Consider the following 13,900-nt stretch of genomic DNA (forward strand, 5'->3'; position numbering starts at 1 on the left):
CCTCTGCTCTGGGCTTTAACCACAGTTGCCCTGGTGCTTGGCAGGTACTGTAGGATTCTGGCAGCAATGAGCTGAGATGGCAAAGCAGCAAGAGGCAGCGGGCAGTGCCTCAAGTGTGACAGCTACCAAACGCTGGGTGCTGGGACCCGAGACCTCACAGTGTCGGGTACTGGGGCTTTCAGGCAGTCATTCCTCCTCCTCAGCTCTTCACAGTACTCTTTCCTCAGCTCAGCTCTTTGCCCTCTTCTGACTCTCCATTCTCTCTCTTCCTGCCTCAGATACCTCTGCTCCCCACTGTTTTTGCCCAGCTCGTCTTCGGACCACTTGAGCTGTGTCTCATTGCTGCCGCTCCTTCGGTCTCCCCCTGTAACATCTCATCTGCTGCTGGGTCTGCCATCCTGTCTCCCTTACCAGCTCAGCCCACTCCACTAATGATAAAGATCAAAAGAAGGCAAGAAAAATCTAGACAAGTCTTTTATGGCGCCGGGGCAAGGAGAATGGCAATCCTGGCATCACCCCTCATGCGGGTAAAGGACCACATCTGTACTAACCTGGTAAGAGTTAAGGACACTGCATGACCAGCAAGGAGTGCTCTCCCTCTGGTCTGTATGGTGATGGCTACAGGGTTGTTAGAGTTCAGAGGCTTGTGATGGCAAAGAAGAGTGTAGTGAGTAAAATTGGCTGTTGCTGAGCCTGACAACCTGAGTTCAATCCGTGGAGCCTGATGGAGGAAGGTCATTGGTTAAGTAATAAGGAAACTGCTTGGCCCCATAGGTTAAAACATAGGTGAGGCAGGTAACCAATGACCTTCCTCCATCAGGAGCCACATGGTGTAGGGAGAAAACCAACTTCCCCAGGCTGTCCTCTGGGTTCACACTGTAGTATGTGTATACCTACACATGCACGAGGGAACTTGTGAATCAAGTTTACGGTCTACAGTAGACCCCCATCTTCAGCAAAGATTTATGTTTTGTAATGGGGGGGGGAATGTGTTGGTGGGGGTCTCTCTTTCTCTTTCTTTGTGAAGCCTTGAGTGTCCTGGAACTTGCTCTAAATATCAGGTTGGCCTTGAACTCAGAGGTCTGCCTGCCTCTGCCTCCAGAGTGCTGGAATTAAAGACATGCGGCACACACACACAACTCTCTCTCAATCTTATGTTTGAAAATATTTTTTAATCTTTTAAAAAAGATGAAGAGAATGAATAAACATATCAAACTCCAGCCTCCACACACGTATACTCTCACACACATACACAGCTGAAATACAGACCTAAATAATTTAAAAGAATAAGGGTTTGTCTGTGTAGCCCTGGCTGATCGGAAACTCACTTTGTTTATGAACACATATATGAACTACAGCGTCAGATCTGCCGACTCTGCCTCCCATGTGCTGGGAGATTAAAGGCAAGCACCACCAGCGCCCAGTTCAGCCTTCTTTTTCTAAAGAATATTCTCAACCGCTTAACAGGCTGTTATGTCTAGACTGAGCTTTGGTCTGGCCTCTTTCCATTTATACAGTAAAAAACACTATATGTGATACAATGAAGACATACTTTAGTTGAAAGGGACTCACTGTGTATCTATTCTCATCTACCTCTTTTTAGAATTCATTTGTCATGCCATGAAGGTAGCTTACACCTTTATGCAGAGCACTGACACCAGCCTGTTCTACACAACAAACTCCAGGCCTGCCAGGGCCACATAGTAAAACCCTGTCTCAAAACAAAAAGAAAGGATTTAATAGGTGAAGCCTAAAGGATTAGCCTAGGAAAGGGAACGGGCAAACAAAGAGTCTACGCTCTGATGTAGGAGCATCAGTACCGTGTATGGGGTGCACGTGTTTGCTTGCCTATGCCTTTACAACTGGGGACCAGAGAATAACACTGGGTGTCTTTATTGTTCTCCAATTCATTTTTTGGGGGGGGTTTCAAAACAGCGTTTCTCTGTGTAGTTTTGGAGCCTGTCCTGGAACTCACTCTGTAGACCAGGCTGGCTTCAAACTCACAGAGATCTGCCTGCCTCTGCCTCCAGAGTGCTGGGATTATAGGCGTGTACCACCACCACCTGGCTCCCTTACTGAACCTGGAACTCTCTTTTCACTAGGTTAGCTCACGGTGATGCTTCAGGGTTGGTAACGCTCTGTCCCCACAGCACAGGTTGGGCGGGGGCACGGGTATGCTCCAGCACACATGATTCTTATATGGGTACCTGGTATCTGAACACAGTCACTCTGCTTGCTTAACTCACCGAGACAGCTCCAGCTACCATTTTAAAAAGTGTTCTACAAAAAAAAAAAAAAAAAAAAATCACACGCAAAAAGTTTCTAAATATTCCCCCAACTCAGAGATCCAAAAGCATGTGCCTGGTATAAAAACAAAATCTTAAAAAGTTTAAAAGCAAAGGACTAGGGCTCAGATGCAGAACACTTGGCTGGAAGGCATGGGTCCCTGGATTCAATTCCTAGCACCGCCGAAAAATTGTTGTTGAAAAGCAGAAAGTAACAGGTGAGCTAGCTCAGGCTGTAACCCAGCGTTTAGGAGTGACAGGTGAGCTAGCTCAGGCTGCAATCGGGCACTCAGGAGGCTGAGCCCCATGGTTAACAAGGGAGTTTCGGGCCAGCACACACTACAAAGTGAGGCCTTCTCTCAGCAAAATAAAACAAAAAAGCTAAACACTGTGGGACATTATTTCTCCTCTCAAATCTTACAATTGCATGTGAAAACACTCTTCAATGGAAACGACCTGAGAGTGACACTCAGAACCCACATGGTGAGAGAGAACTACTCCTCAAGTTGTCCTCTGACCTTCACAAGTATATCACAGCACACATGTCTAAAAACACCATAAATTAAATGAATAATAAATGTAAAAATTAATAAAAACACTTCACCCCATCTTCCAATATATCTATGGCTGAGTACACTGATCCTTTTGTTTAGATATGCACATTTTTGGTTCATATTTATTACTGAAGGATTAGGTTAGAGAGCAGTTAGGCCTGGGGTATACACAGCTTCCCTCCCTAACCAAGCACACAAGCAGAGCGGAGTGGCTCTCAGCGCAGAGAAGATTTAGTCTGAGTCTATCTCACTGAGCCAGGCAGTCTTTCTTTTCATTACTTTACAGCCACTCCGGAGTTTTGACATCACCTTGGCTTCCTTCCTGTTCCTTAACATCCCAAGGAGGAGCCTTCCCGGTGCCTTTTCTTAGAAAGAACTTCTAATTTTAGCCTGCTGGCAGAGGGCTACAGCAATCTTTATATCTCATGGAAGGGAAGAGAAACACACACGTCTTTGTATTCACTGAAATTACAAGTTTTGCTTGGGAATTTTAAGACTTAGATTTATTGGTTGATTTTATGTGTATATGTACCTGCTTGCATGTATGTTTGTATGTATGTATGTATGCTGTATGCATGCAGTGCCTATATTGGATCCGCTGGAACTGAAGTGAGCTGGCATCTGGACACTTGGAACTGGGCCAAATCCTCTGGACGAGAAGCCAGTACTCTTAACTGCTGAGTCACCCCCTTCCTCTTTAAAAAAAGTTTTTATTTACTTGTGTGTCTGTATCCGAGTATGCTGTGTGTGAGGGTGAACTGTAGGCCAGAAGAGGGCACTGGATCCCTGCAGCTGAATACTAGGTGGTTGTGAGCTGCCTGAGGGGTGAGCTGGAACCAAACTCTAGATGAGTAAGCCCTCCTAACCACTGGGCCATTTCTCCAGCCCACTTCTGATGTTATCCTGAGGCTCTGGTTACACAGGGTCCACCAATGAGCCGAAAACACCACCCTTTAAAGGTTTCCCAACGCGCTCCCATTTTCTCTGCATTCTTCTTTTTCGTCATTTATGTCTGGCACTGACATTTCAAAAGTCTCGTCTTCAACCTCTCTTATTTCTTCCTTCATCGACTTTGCTGCTGAAACTCTTTGCTCTCTGACTTCACGAGCTGCTCATTCTCCAAGGTTTCTGTTTGGGTCTCTAACAATCCCCCTCTTCACTGTGTATGCAGACAAGATCTCTCTAGACTGCTGTATCGTCTCTGATGTTTCTGGAATCTGTTATGAACTTCAGGAGTTGTCTTTTTATCCTTTTCTTATGTTTCCATCCTGGAGTTATCTGCTGGATGGACATCTCTTACATTTCTCTGACTCTGTGTCCTAAGGTATGAGTCCGAGGCTTGGTCCAGAGACGGTTTCTTCCCTCATGGTAAAATCTCCATGACTACCCTCTTCCACCACACCTTCTCATGCACCCTGACCTAGAAACTGAGCTAAAGTTAGAAACCAGGTCACATGCATACACCCAGGCAAGGGAAAGGGTGGACACTTCCCAGTTTTAATTACTTCTAAAATGTAGCCAAGTTGGAACAACAACATTAAAAAAATATCAAATTAAAATATAAATTTTAAAGAAAGATAGTAATTTTTAATTAAAAATGGGAAACCTGCTTCACCACAGTTAAATTGTAGGACTATTTTTTTGCTATTATTGTCAAAGTATTTTTAAACTATGCCTTATGTTGGACTAAATTTAAGACTCAAGGGGCTGGAGCAATTCCTTACTAGTTAAGAGCACTGCCTACTCTTCCAAATAGCACTAGTTTGATCCCTAACACCCACATTGAGACTTACAACCAGGATCTGAGACACTATTTCCAAGATTACCAAGCACACATTCAAGCAAAACGCCCATACACACAAAATAAAATACTTTTTAACAGAATAAGACTTGAGAGAGGTTGAGGAAATAGCTTAGCAGCCCTGGGTATAATCCCTAATACTTAAAAAAGTACTTTATTATTAATAATGGTCAAATTTCTCTTTCTATACACTATAATATAAATAGTATCAATTTTAAGCTTATGAACTAAGAAAGCCTTTTTTCTTTCTTTTTTTATTTTCTTTTTGGTTCTTTGAGACAGAATTTCTTTGTGTAGCTCTAACTAGTTCAAACTCACAGAGATCTGCCTGCCTCTGTCCCTGGAGTGCTGGGATTAAAGGTGTTTGCCACAAGTGCCCAGCTCAATTTACTAGATAAAGAAATGCTTTTCTGAGGATCTGTTTGTTTCTTATGCAGTGTTTCTATCTGCATCATTCCTTCAGGCCAGAAGAGCCCGTCAGATCTTATTACAGATGGTTGTGAGCAACCACTGGTTGCTGGGAATTGAACTCAGGACCTCTGAAAGAACAGTCAGTGCTATTAACCTCTGAGCCACCTTTCCAGTTCTAGAAATGCTTTCTACAGAGACTCTTACTGTTAGAGAAGGACTGAACTGTGTATATCAGAAAGGATACAAGGTTTCATAGTAGCTTGGCATTAAACTCCACATAACAAAAAAAAAATTATCTGTTCCAACACGAATACAACAGCCTCAACATGATTGTGGTTAACTAACCAGAATGTCAAACATCCTTAAAACAAACCTACAGAAGTAAAGAAAAGCAATCAGTTTTCATCTCTAATAAAACATGTACTGACGGGGCTGGAGAGCTGGCTCAGCGGTAAAGAGCACTGACTGCTCTTTTAGAGGACCAGGGTTCAATTCCCAGCACCCATATGGCAGCTCACACTGTCTGTAACTCCAGGATCCAGCTACCTCACACATTTATACATACAGGCTATAAAATAAATATTTTAGAAAAAAAGTACTGAGGTGCTTTATCATTATGTTTTAATCCACCACGAAGTTTCCATTATCAAATATTTTAGTGATGATCCTGAGACAATACTCTATTAACCTCTGTGCTTGTTGATGTTTTGTCTGTTACACACAAATTAGTGTACTCTGGGAGGAGGGAACCTCGGCTGGGAATGTGTCTCTACCACATCAGCCTGTGGGCAAGCCTGCAGGCATATTTTCTTGATTACTGATGGATGTGGGAGACCCTGCACACCACGGGTGCTGCCACCCCTGGGTTGCTGATGCTCTGTTGTTCAGAAAACAAGCTAAGCAAGTCAGGGGCACAGAGATTAAGCAATGTTCCTCGTGGCCTCTCCTTCAGTTACTGCCTCCAGCCTCCCGCCTTGAGCTCCTGGGTCATGATTCATGGCTGCAACAGAAAGGTAGCGGAGAGGAGCCATAATCCCACAACCCAGGAAGGACACAGATCAGCTCTGAGCGGGACTCTGTCCATCTCACCAGGTTGATTAGTCTTCTCATCGCGTGTTCATGAGAGCAAACACATTCACAGGGATCAAATCCACCTTCAGCCATGGTCACCCAGCTTGATCTTACTCAACTATTTAAACCTAGGAAGAAAGAAAATAATAGTTAAGAGTATTGCTGAGCTTCTCTCCAGCTATGAAAAATTCATACACTGCACGATTTACAATATTTACTTAAGCTATGTATAATCCATATTTATTTGTAGGGGCATTTCATTTGTATTTTAATACATAAAGCTCGCCTGAGGATCAGAAAAGTAAAACAGCCACACTGGTCAGCCTTATAGACCTGGCAGCAATGACACACGCCTTTAACCCTTAACCCCAGTAGCCACACTAGCTTGCCACAGAAACCAGGCAGTAGTGGTGGACGTACTTAATCCCAGAAGTAGAGAAGATTATAAAACAGAAAGAGAAACTCTCAGTCTCATTCTGAGATTCCTGGAAGCAGGATCACCATTTTGGTCTGAGGTAGAGGTAAGAGCCAGTGGCTGGCTGTTGTGCTTTTCTTACCTTCAGGTTGAACCCCAATTTCTGTCTCTGAGTTTTTATTAATTATGCTTCATTTATCAATGGTATATACCTTATGAAACTATTTCTCCTATATAGTAATTACAATTTTATTATATGAATTATGAACCTGCACAAGCTACTGGTCCTTCTGCCAGCAGAACAACTTCCTATAAGTATCTTTGGGTGCTCTAACTGGACTTGTCCCTGATACTATGGCCTATTTACTTAATTCCTAAACTTTATTTGCTACTGAAATAAAAATTCAAATTTTAAAGCAATCTTTATGCTTAATTTTAAGTATGGTGATGCATACCTGTAATTCCAGAACTTAGGAGGCTGCAGAAATTCAAAACAAGCCTCAACTGCACAAGTCTAAAGCTACATAGTTAGAAAAAAGGGGGTAGGGGTACAGAGAGATTGCTCAGTAGTTAGAAGTACTTGCAACACTTCTAGAGGACCAAGCACCAACACTGAACAGCTCAGAACTGTCTGGAATTCCAGTTCCAGGGCATCCAACACCCTCTTCTGGCCTCTGTAGGCTACTACAGGCACGTGGTACATGTAAACTCATGCAGATACACATATACATATGTAAAAGATTTAACAATGTTCTGAAAGAAAAATGAGGTATCTGAAATAATATCAATGTTTATAGGCAGATTAAATTTGCCCTTCAGAGTGTGACTTAGCCCACGTCTTTCCTTCCTCCTAGATGAATCTTCCTCTGCTAACACAGTGTTGTTCCAAACCAGGCTTTATGTAGCCCAGATTCGTCTCCAACCTTTCCGCCTCCACCTCCCAAATCCTGGGATTACAGGTGCATTTCATACCCAGCTTCATTAAAATGTTCTGAAAATGAAATTCAAATACCAAAATGTAATCCCAGCTCCTGGGAGGCAGAGACAGACAATCTCTGTGAGTTTGAAGCCAGCCTGGCACCTAGCAGAATTGGAAAAGACAGACTTGCTACTATCCCGGACAATTCATCACAAGTGCAAACACAGCTCTCTACAAGTCTGCCTTTAAATTTATTAACAGAATTCTATTTGACCTGTCTCTCCTCCCAAAGAATCCCTATCAGTCACCACCAATCTCAACACTTCCCTTACTTCTTCAAGCCACAGCATTCACTAAAAATATATTTATAGAATTCTTTTTTGGTACACCCATATCTAGCACCATGCACAAAACTCAAGTCCAAATGGATCAAAGACCTCAACATAAAGCCAGCCACACTGAACCTTACAGAAGAGAAAGTGGGAAGTACACTTGAACACATTGGCACAGGGAACCACTTCCTAAATAGAACCCCAGCAGCACAGACACTGAGAGAAACAATAAATGGGACCTCTTGAAACTGAGAAGCTTCTGTAAAGCAAAGGACATGGTCAACAAGACAAAATGACAGCCTACAGAATGGGAAAAGATCTTCACTAACCCCACATCAGACAGAGGTCTAATCTCCAAAATATACAAAGAACTCAAGAAATTGGACACCAGAAGATCACATAATCCAATAAAAAAATGGAGTACAGAGAACTCTCAACAGAGGAATCTAATATGGCCGAAAGACACTTAAGGAAATGTTCAACATCCTTAGTCATCAGAGAAATTCAAATCAAAACAACTCTGAGATTCCATCTTACACCTGTAAGAATGGCCAAGATCAAAGACACTGATGACAGCTTATGCTGGAGAGGTTGTGGAGAAAAGGGAACACGTCTGGATTGCTGGTGGGAATGCAAGCTGTACAACCCCTTTGGATGTCAGTGTGGCGATTTCTCAAGAAATTATGAAACATCCTTCCTCAAGACCCAGTAATACCACTTTTGGGTATATATCCAAAGGATGCTCAATTGTGCCAGAAACACATGTGCTCAACTATGTTCATAGCAGCTTTGTTTGTCATAGCCAGAACCTGGAAACAATCTAAATGTCCCTGATCGAAGAATGGATAAAGAAAATGTGGTACATTTACACAATGGAGTACTACACAGCAGAAAAAAAAGACAGCTTGAATTTTGCAGGAAAATGGATGGAGCTAGAAAACATTATTCTGAGTGAGGCAACCCAGACACAGAAAGACAATTATCACATGTCTTCACTCATAGGTGATTTTTTAAACATAAAGCAAAGAAAGCCAGCCTACAAACCACAATCCCAGAGAACTTAAACAAAAATGTTTAAAAAAACACTAAGAGAGACTTAAATAGATCTAATCTTGGGAAGTAGAAAGTATAAAAAGACAAGATCTCCTGAGTAAATTGGGAGCATGGGGACCTTGGGGGGAGGGTTGAAGTGGGGAGGAGAGAGGCAGGGATTGGAGCAGAGAAAAATGTAGAACTCAATAAATAGAAAAATAAAAAAAAAAAAGAATTCTTTTTTGCTAAAATTTATTTAAGTATAAGTGCTCTATCAATTTTATGCCGGAAGAGGGCATCAGATCCCATTAAAAACGGTGTGAGCCACCATGTGGTGGCTGGGAACTAAACGCAGGACCTCTGGAAGAGCAGCTATAACTGCTGAGCCATCTTTCCAGTCCTATGGAATTCTTTTTTGGTTTGTTTTTCAAGACAGGGTTTCTCTGTAGCTTTGGAGCCTGTCCTGGAACTCGCTGTGTCTATCAGGCTGGTCTCGAACTCACAGAGATCCGCCTGTCTCTGCCTCCCAAGGGCTGGGATTAAAGGGGTGCACCACCACTGCCCAGCTGGAATTCTTGATAATGTTTATACCTTTATGTACCAGGAATGTATAGGCAGACTGGGGTCTTAATTTATGCTCATCTTGATTAGCTTCTATAGATGAGAATATTTTTAAGCTAGGACACTACTTAACAGTACTATACCTCTAAAGGGCTTTCTATCGTGAAACAGCTATTTTCAGTTCTATTCTATCTCCCCTTTACAGTTCCCATCTTAAAATAACCTTTTCTGCGGGTGTGGTGACTCAGGCTTTTAATCCCTGCACTTGGGAAGCAGAGGCAGGTGAATCTCTGAGCTCAAGGCCAGCCTGGTCTACAGAGTGAGTTTCAGGACAGCCAGGGTTGTTACACAGAGAAACCCTGTCTGAAAACAAACAAAAAACAAAACAAGTACTTTTCCTTTCAACAGAAAGGACAGAGTTGGTTAGGAAACGAGAGTGTCAACACGCTACTGAAGCTGACACTGCAACCAATCTCACTTCACGTTCGCTTTAGAGACGTCGTGAAGCTGCACTGTGCTGGGCAAGACTTAACAAGGCCATGAGTCAGAATGCTGGGGATCAGCCTCAAAGAGGCCTTTGATGGAGGCATTTAAAACTCTGCTTTCCCATCTTCCCTGCTGCGAAGGCTGCTTGCCTCTTTAGCAGACATCCTTGAAGTTAGGCAACAATACCGACGTCAAAGGAAAGGGCCCAATCCTTGGGGACACAACCAGCTTCAAGACTTGTTTCCTAAAAATGTGCAAGCCAGGACCTAGTGCAGCAGCTCTACCGACAGCAGGCTTGCCTGGCACACAGGGTTTGATTTCCAGAACCTCATAAACCAGGAGGGCATGGTGGCACATGCCTGTAAATGCTGGCACCTTGCAGACGGCCCAGATTAGTTCCCAGCACCCACATCTACTCGTAATTCCAGTTCAATGCCCTCTGACCTCCATGGGTACCCACAGTCACATGATACACATAAATCACAAAGGTGCATGCACACACACACATCAATAAATAGCTTAAAAGTTAAAAACACACTTAAAAATTTTCCAGATAATCTAGGGAAGTTGAAGGAATTACACAAGGGCATAAGTAAGAATGGCTCTGAGCACAATGAAATCAGGTAAGGGCCTCATTTCAAAGTCCCTACTTTGAAATTTGGAAATAACTCACACTAAACATTTATCCTACAATGTCAGTACTTTCCTAATGAAGTTACTATCTGGGACAACAATCTAACTCTATGTAGAATCTGATACACCGTTTATGTGCTACAAAGGAAAAATTCGGTTTACACAGCAAGCTCTCAAGCCCACCTACTTCTAAACAATTTATAGTAAGGAAAAGCAGCAAAATGATGCTGGCTGGCTGGCAGGAAGCCACGGCAATCCCCAGTGCTGCGGAGCTGGTCAGCCTCTCTCAACCAAGAGTTTTCCTAGTGACATCTGACAATAGTAAGTTGGTGGAATCATGCTGCTTCTGTATCCAGTGAGGAAATATTCCAGTGTCAGTTCATAATCTACCAAATACTCAGGCCTGGTGTGTGGGTTCACCTTGCCTAATTTCACCTTGGGGGAAGGGTCAAATTTAATGGCCTGCTTCCTGAGGAGGTCAGGAAAGAGACATGTGATTCTACTGCAGTGTGCTTTTGAGAATGCTGCTCACAGCTGATTTGATTCCTTAAAGAAATAAAACTGAAGAGTAGTTTGAGACTCGGCCAAATCAGTTAGCAATCAGTAGCAAGAGCAGAGCAGTAATGTTCCATACTGTCTTCAGATCAACTGAGTCCAGTGGCCTCAGAAGTGCAGACATGCACCCACTCTCACACACATATACACCATAAAAGGAAGATAAACCTTTTTTAAAAAAAAATACTGGGCTGATGAAATGGCCAGAAAGGTAACAGTGCCTGCTGCCAAACCTGGTAACCTAATTAATGAGAACCACATGGTAGAGGGGAACAGATGCCTGTAAACTGTCCTCTGACCTCCATGATATGTGCATACAATGCACGCATGCACACACAATTAAGGTTTAAAAGATTTCAAACAAAAGGGCCCATATAGTAAGCCGCCCTGCTACATTTTTAATAATTGAAAGGATACTTGTAATGATGTTCTGTCTCTTTAAGAAACAAGCCACGCCCACTCACTCACCCATCCACTGAGGCAGGCAGATCTTCCTGCTTGTAGCCTGAGTCTCTTCCTTTTCTATCTCCCTCTCGAAGAGACAGCTTTTGTCTCTCCCTCCCTTTCTGTTCTTCTCCTCCTTTTCCCTTCACCGCTCAGGGACCTGCAGCAGCGAAGTTCCTGCCACTGCAGCTCCTCGGGGATCCACAACTTTTATTAAACCATTACAATACTTATCTATGAAAAGATAAATACAAGCAGCCCTAAACCCCACGTATTTTTTTTTCTTTCTGTCTGTCTTTCTTTGCTTTGATCTGTGTTGCTCCAACTGTCCTAGAACTCTGCAGACCAAGCTGGCTTGGAACTTATATAAACCCACCAGCCTCTGCCTTCTGAGTGCTAGAACTAAAGGTGTGTGCCACCACACCCAGACCACCAACCCTATGGGCTACGTGCAAAGGGGAGAGAAATAATGAGACTCCTCACTGTACAGGTTAATTTCCTGTGACGTGAAGGAGAGAACGGCATGAGGCTACAGCCCCATTATTTGAGATGAGACAAGAACAACTTGAGCCCAGTTCTGGGCTAGTCTAGACAGAACAAGATCCTGTCTCTGAAACCTGTGTCTTCTGAACTTAATGTGTATGCTCTAAAGATTTCCAAGTTTTACTTTTGTTTTAAAACTTTCTTGTGTAAGTGTGTGTATGTGTGTGCAGAGGACACAAAAGGGTACTGGGGATCCTCTTCTGGCATCTCTGCCTAATCCATTGGAGGATCTGAATCTGGGTTGTGCTTTCTCTGCCAGGCTGGAACCCAGCAAGGGACATGGTTTTGTCTCTGCCCTCCTCAGAGTCGGGATTACTGACACACACACACACACAGTGCTGGGGTCTGAACTCTCTTCACGACTGTGTAACAAGTACTCTTGACTGCTGAGTCCTCTCTCCAGGCCCCGTCTTTATCATGTGGATGAGCCTAGACACTTGTACTGTGTACTACTGAGCTATAGCACAGCCCTAGACCAGAACTTACTTTCTTTTACTAGAGTCGTTATCTCCAGGGATAAGTACAACTCAATTTTTTTTTTTAAAGACTGGGTTTCTTTGTCGCTTTGGAACCTACCCTGGAACTCACTCCACAGACTAGATGGCCTTGAACTCAGAGATCCACCTGCATCTGCCTCCCAAGTGCTGGGATTAAAGGTGCGCGCCTCCACCGCCAAGCTTCTCAAAGTGTTTTATGAGCCGTGGACCTTTTTTTAAATTTTGATCTACGATAGCACAGCTAACATGAATTTCATTTCCCTCTTTACAGTGTCATAGATACAAACTCACTCTGGCCATAGAGTGACACCAGCATATTTTTTTTCCTTATAAAATTGAGAATTTCTACCTTCTGGTTGAAAGGGAACTCTTCACAGCTTCTTCTCAGCATTCAAATCACCGGGATCACTACTCCTGCATCTAGGCCTGTTAGTAAACCTGAAAACAGTGTTCTTGACTGCTGATAACTAAATGGTGACTATGACTAGCAAGCAAGTAGCACACAGTGTGGATACACGGAAGCATGTGATGCCACCCACTGTGCCATGGAAGTGCTGAGATTATAGATGTGTGCCACCATAGCCAACATTTTTTCAAAGGTTCTGGGGTTCAAACTTGGGTCACAAAGCCAGCTAGAAGTACAAGGTGAGACCCTGCCTTGAGAAGAAAAAGCAAACAGCTCTGTGTTCAAGCAAGTTCTAGGCCAGTCAAGTGCTACCTAATGAGAACCTTGTATGAAAAGGGGGAGTGTGGGCTGGGACGCAGGACGAATGGAAAGAGCCTTGCTTAGCACTCATAAGGCCTAGCTTTGATCCTCAGCACTGGGTAGGCTGGGATGGAGAGGGCACTGTAGCTAAGAGCACACCTGGTTCTTGCAGGGTTCCTGATCTCCGGTCTCAGCAGAGGTGAGGCAGCTCATAACTGCCTTTTCCGGAGTCCGAGGGCATCTGCATGCGCATACACAACCAGAACTGAGGAAGATAATCTTCATGGTCTTCTGGCTTTCACATGCATCCACACACACAGGAAAAAGAAGTACACGATCATCTCTGGCTACACAGTGAGTCCGAGGACAGCTTGAGCTACAGCTATCTCAAGAGGAAAACTGGCTCAGGTATGAAAGCAATTTCATCACCCTCAAATGTCTTGTATATGACAGACCTTGGACAGGAAGTCACAGTGTAAATGTCAGAAGGGGCTTCAGTACCCATTTGACACAGAACCAATTATGCAAATTACAACTGTTTCAAGGTTACAAAGACAACTTCATAATGGTACAAAAATTAGACAGCTAGTCCTGGGCTTTCCGTTACTTAATGACACACACTTTTTTTTTTTTTTTTTTTTTTTTTTTTTTTTTT

The 13,900-nt window shown here is 43.3% G+C and overlaps 1 protein-coding gene across 3 annotated transcripts in view; it reads right to left on the bottom strand.

The window, feature by feature from the left end:
* Smim14 (small integral membrane protein 14) overlaps positions 1 to 13,900 on the bottom strand; it is a 45,810-nt gene that overhangs the window by 19,155 nt on the left and 12,755 nt on the right. For 2 of the 3 annotated variants that reach the window (XM_050149890.1, XM_050149891.1), the window contains exon 2: positions 6,141 to 6,250. In XM_050149890.1, coding sequence (XP_050005847.1) covers positions 6,141 to 6,215 — 75 coding nt within the window. In that variant the 5' untranslated portion in view covers positions 6,216 to 6,250. Of the gene's footprint in view, positions 1 to 6,140; positions 6,251 to 13,404; positions 13,541 to 13,900 lie in introns of those variants that run through there. The other variant, XM_050149892.1, reaches the window with a different exon arrangement.

The sequence above is a fragment of the Alexandromys fortis genome, unplaced genomic scaffold (genome assembly GCF_014885135.2).
Source record: "Alexandromys fortis isolate MF-2015 unplaced genomic scaffold, M_Fortis_MF-2015_v1.1 scaffold_0, whole genome shotgun sequence".
In the NCBI taxonomy this organism is placed as follows: domain Eukaryota; kingdom Metazoa; phylum Chordata; class Mammalia; order Rodentia; family Cricetidae; genus Alexandromys; species Alexandromys fortis.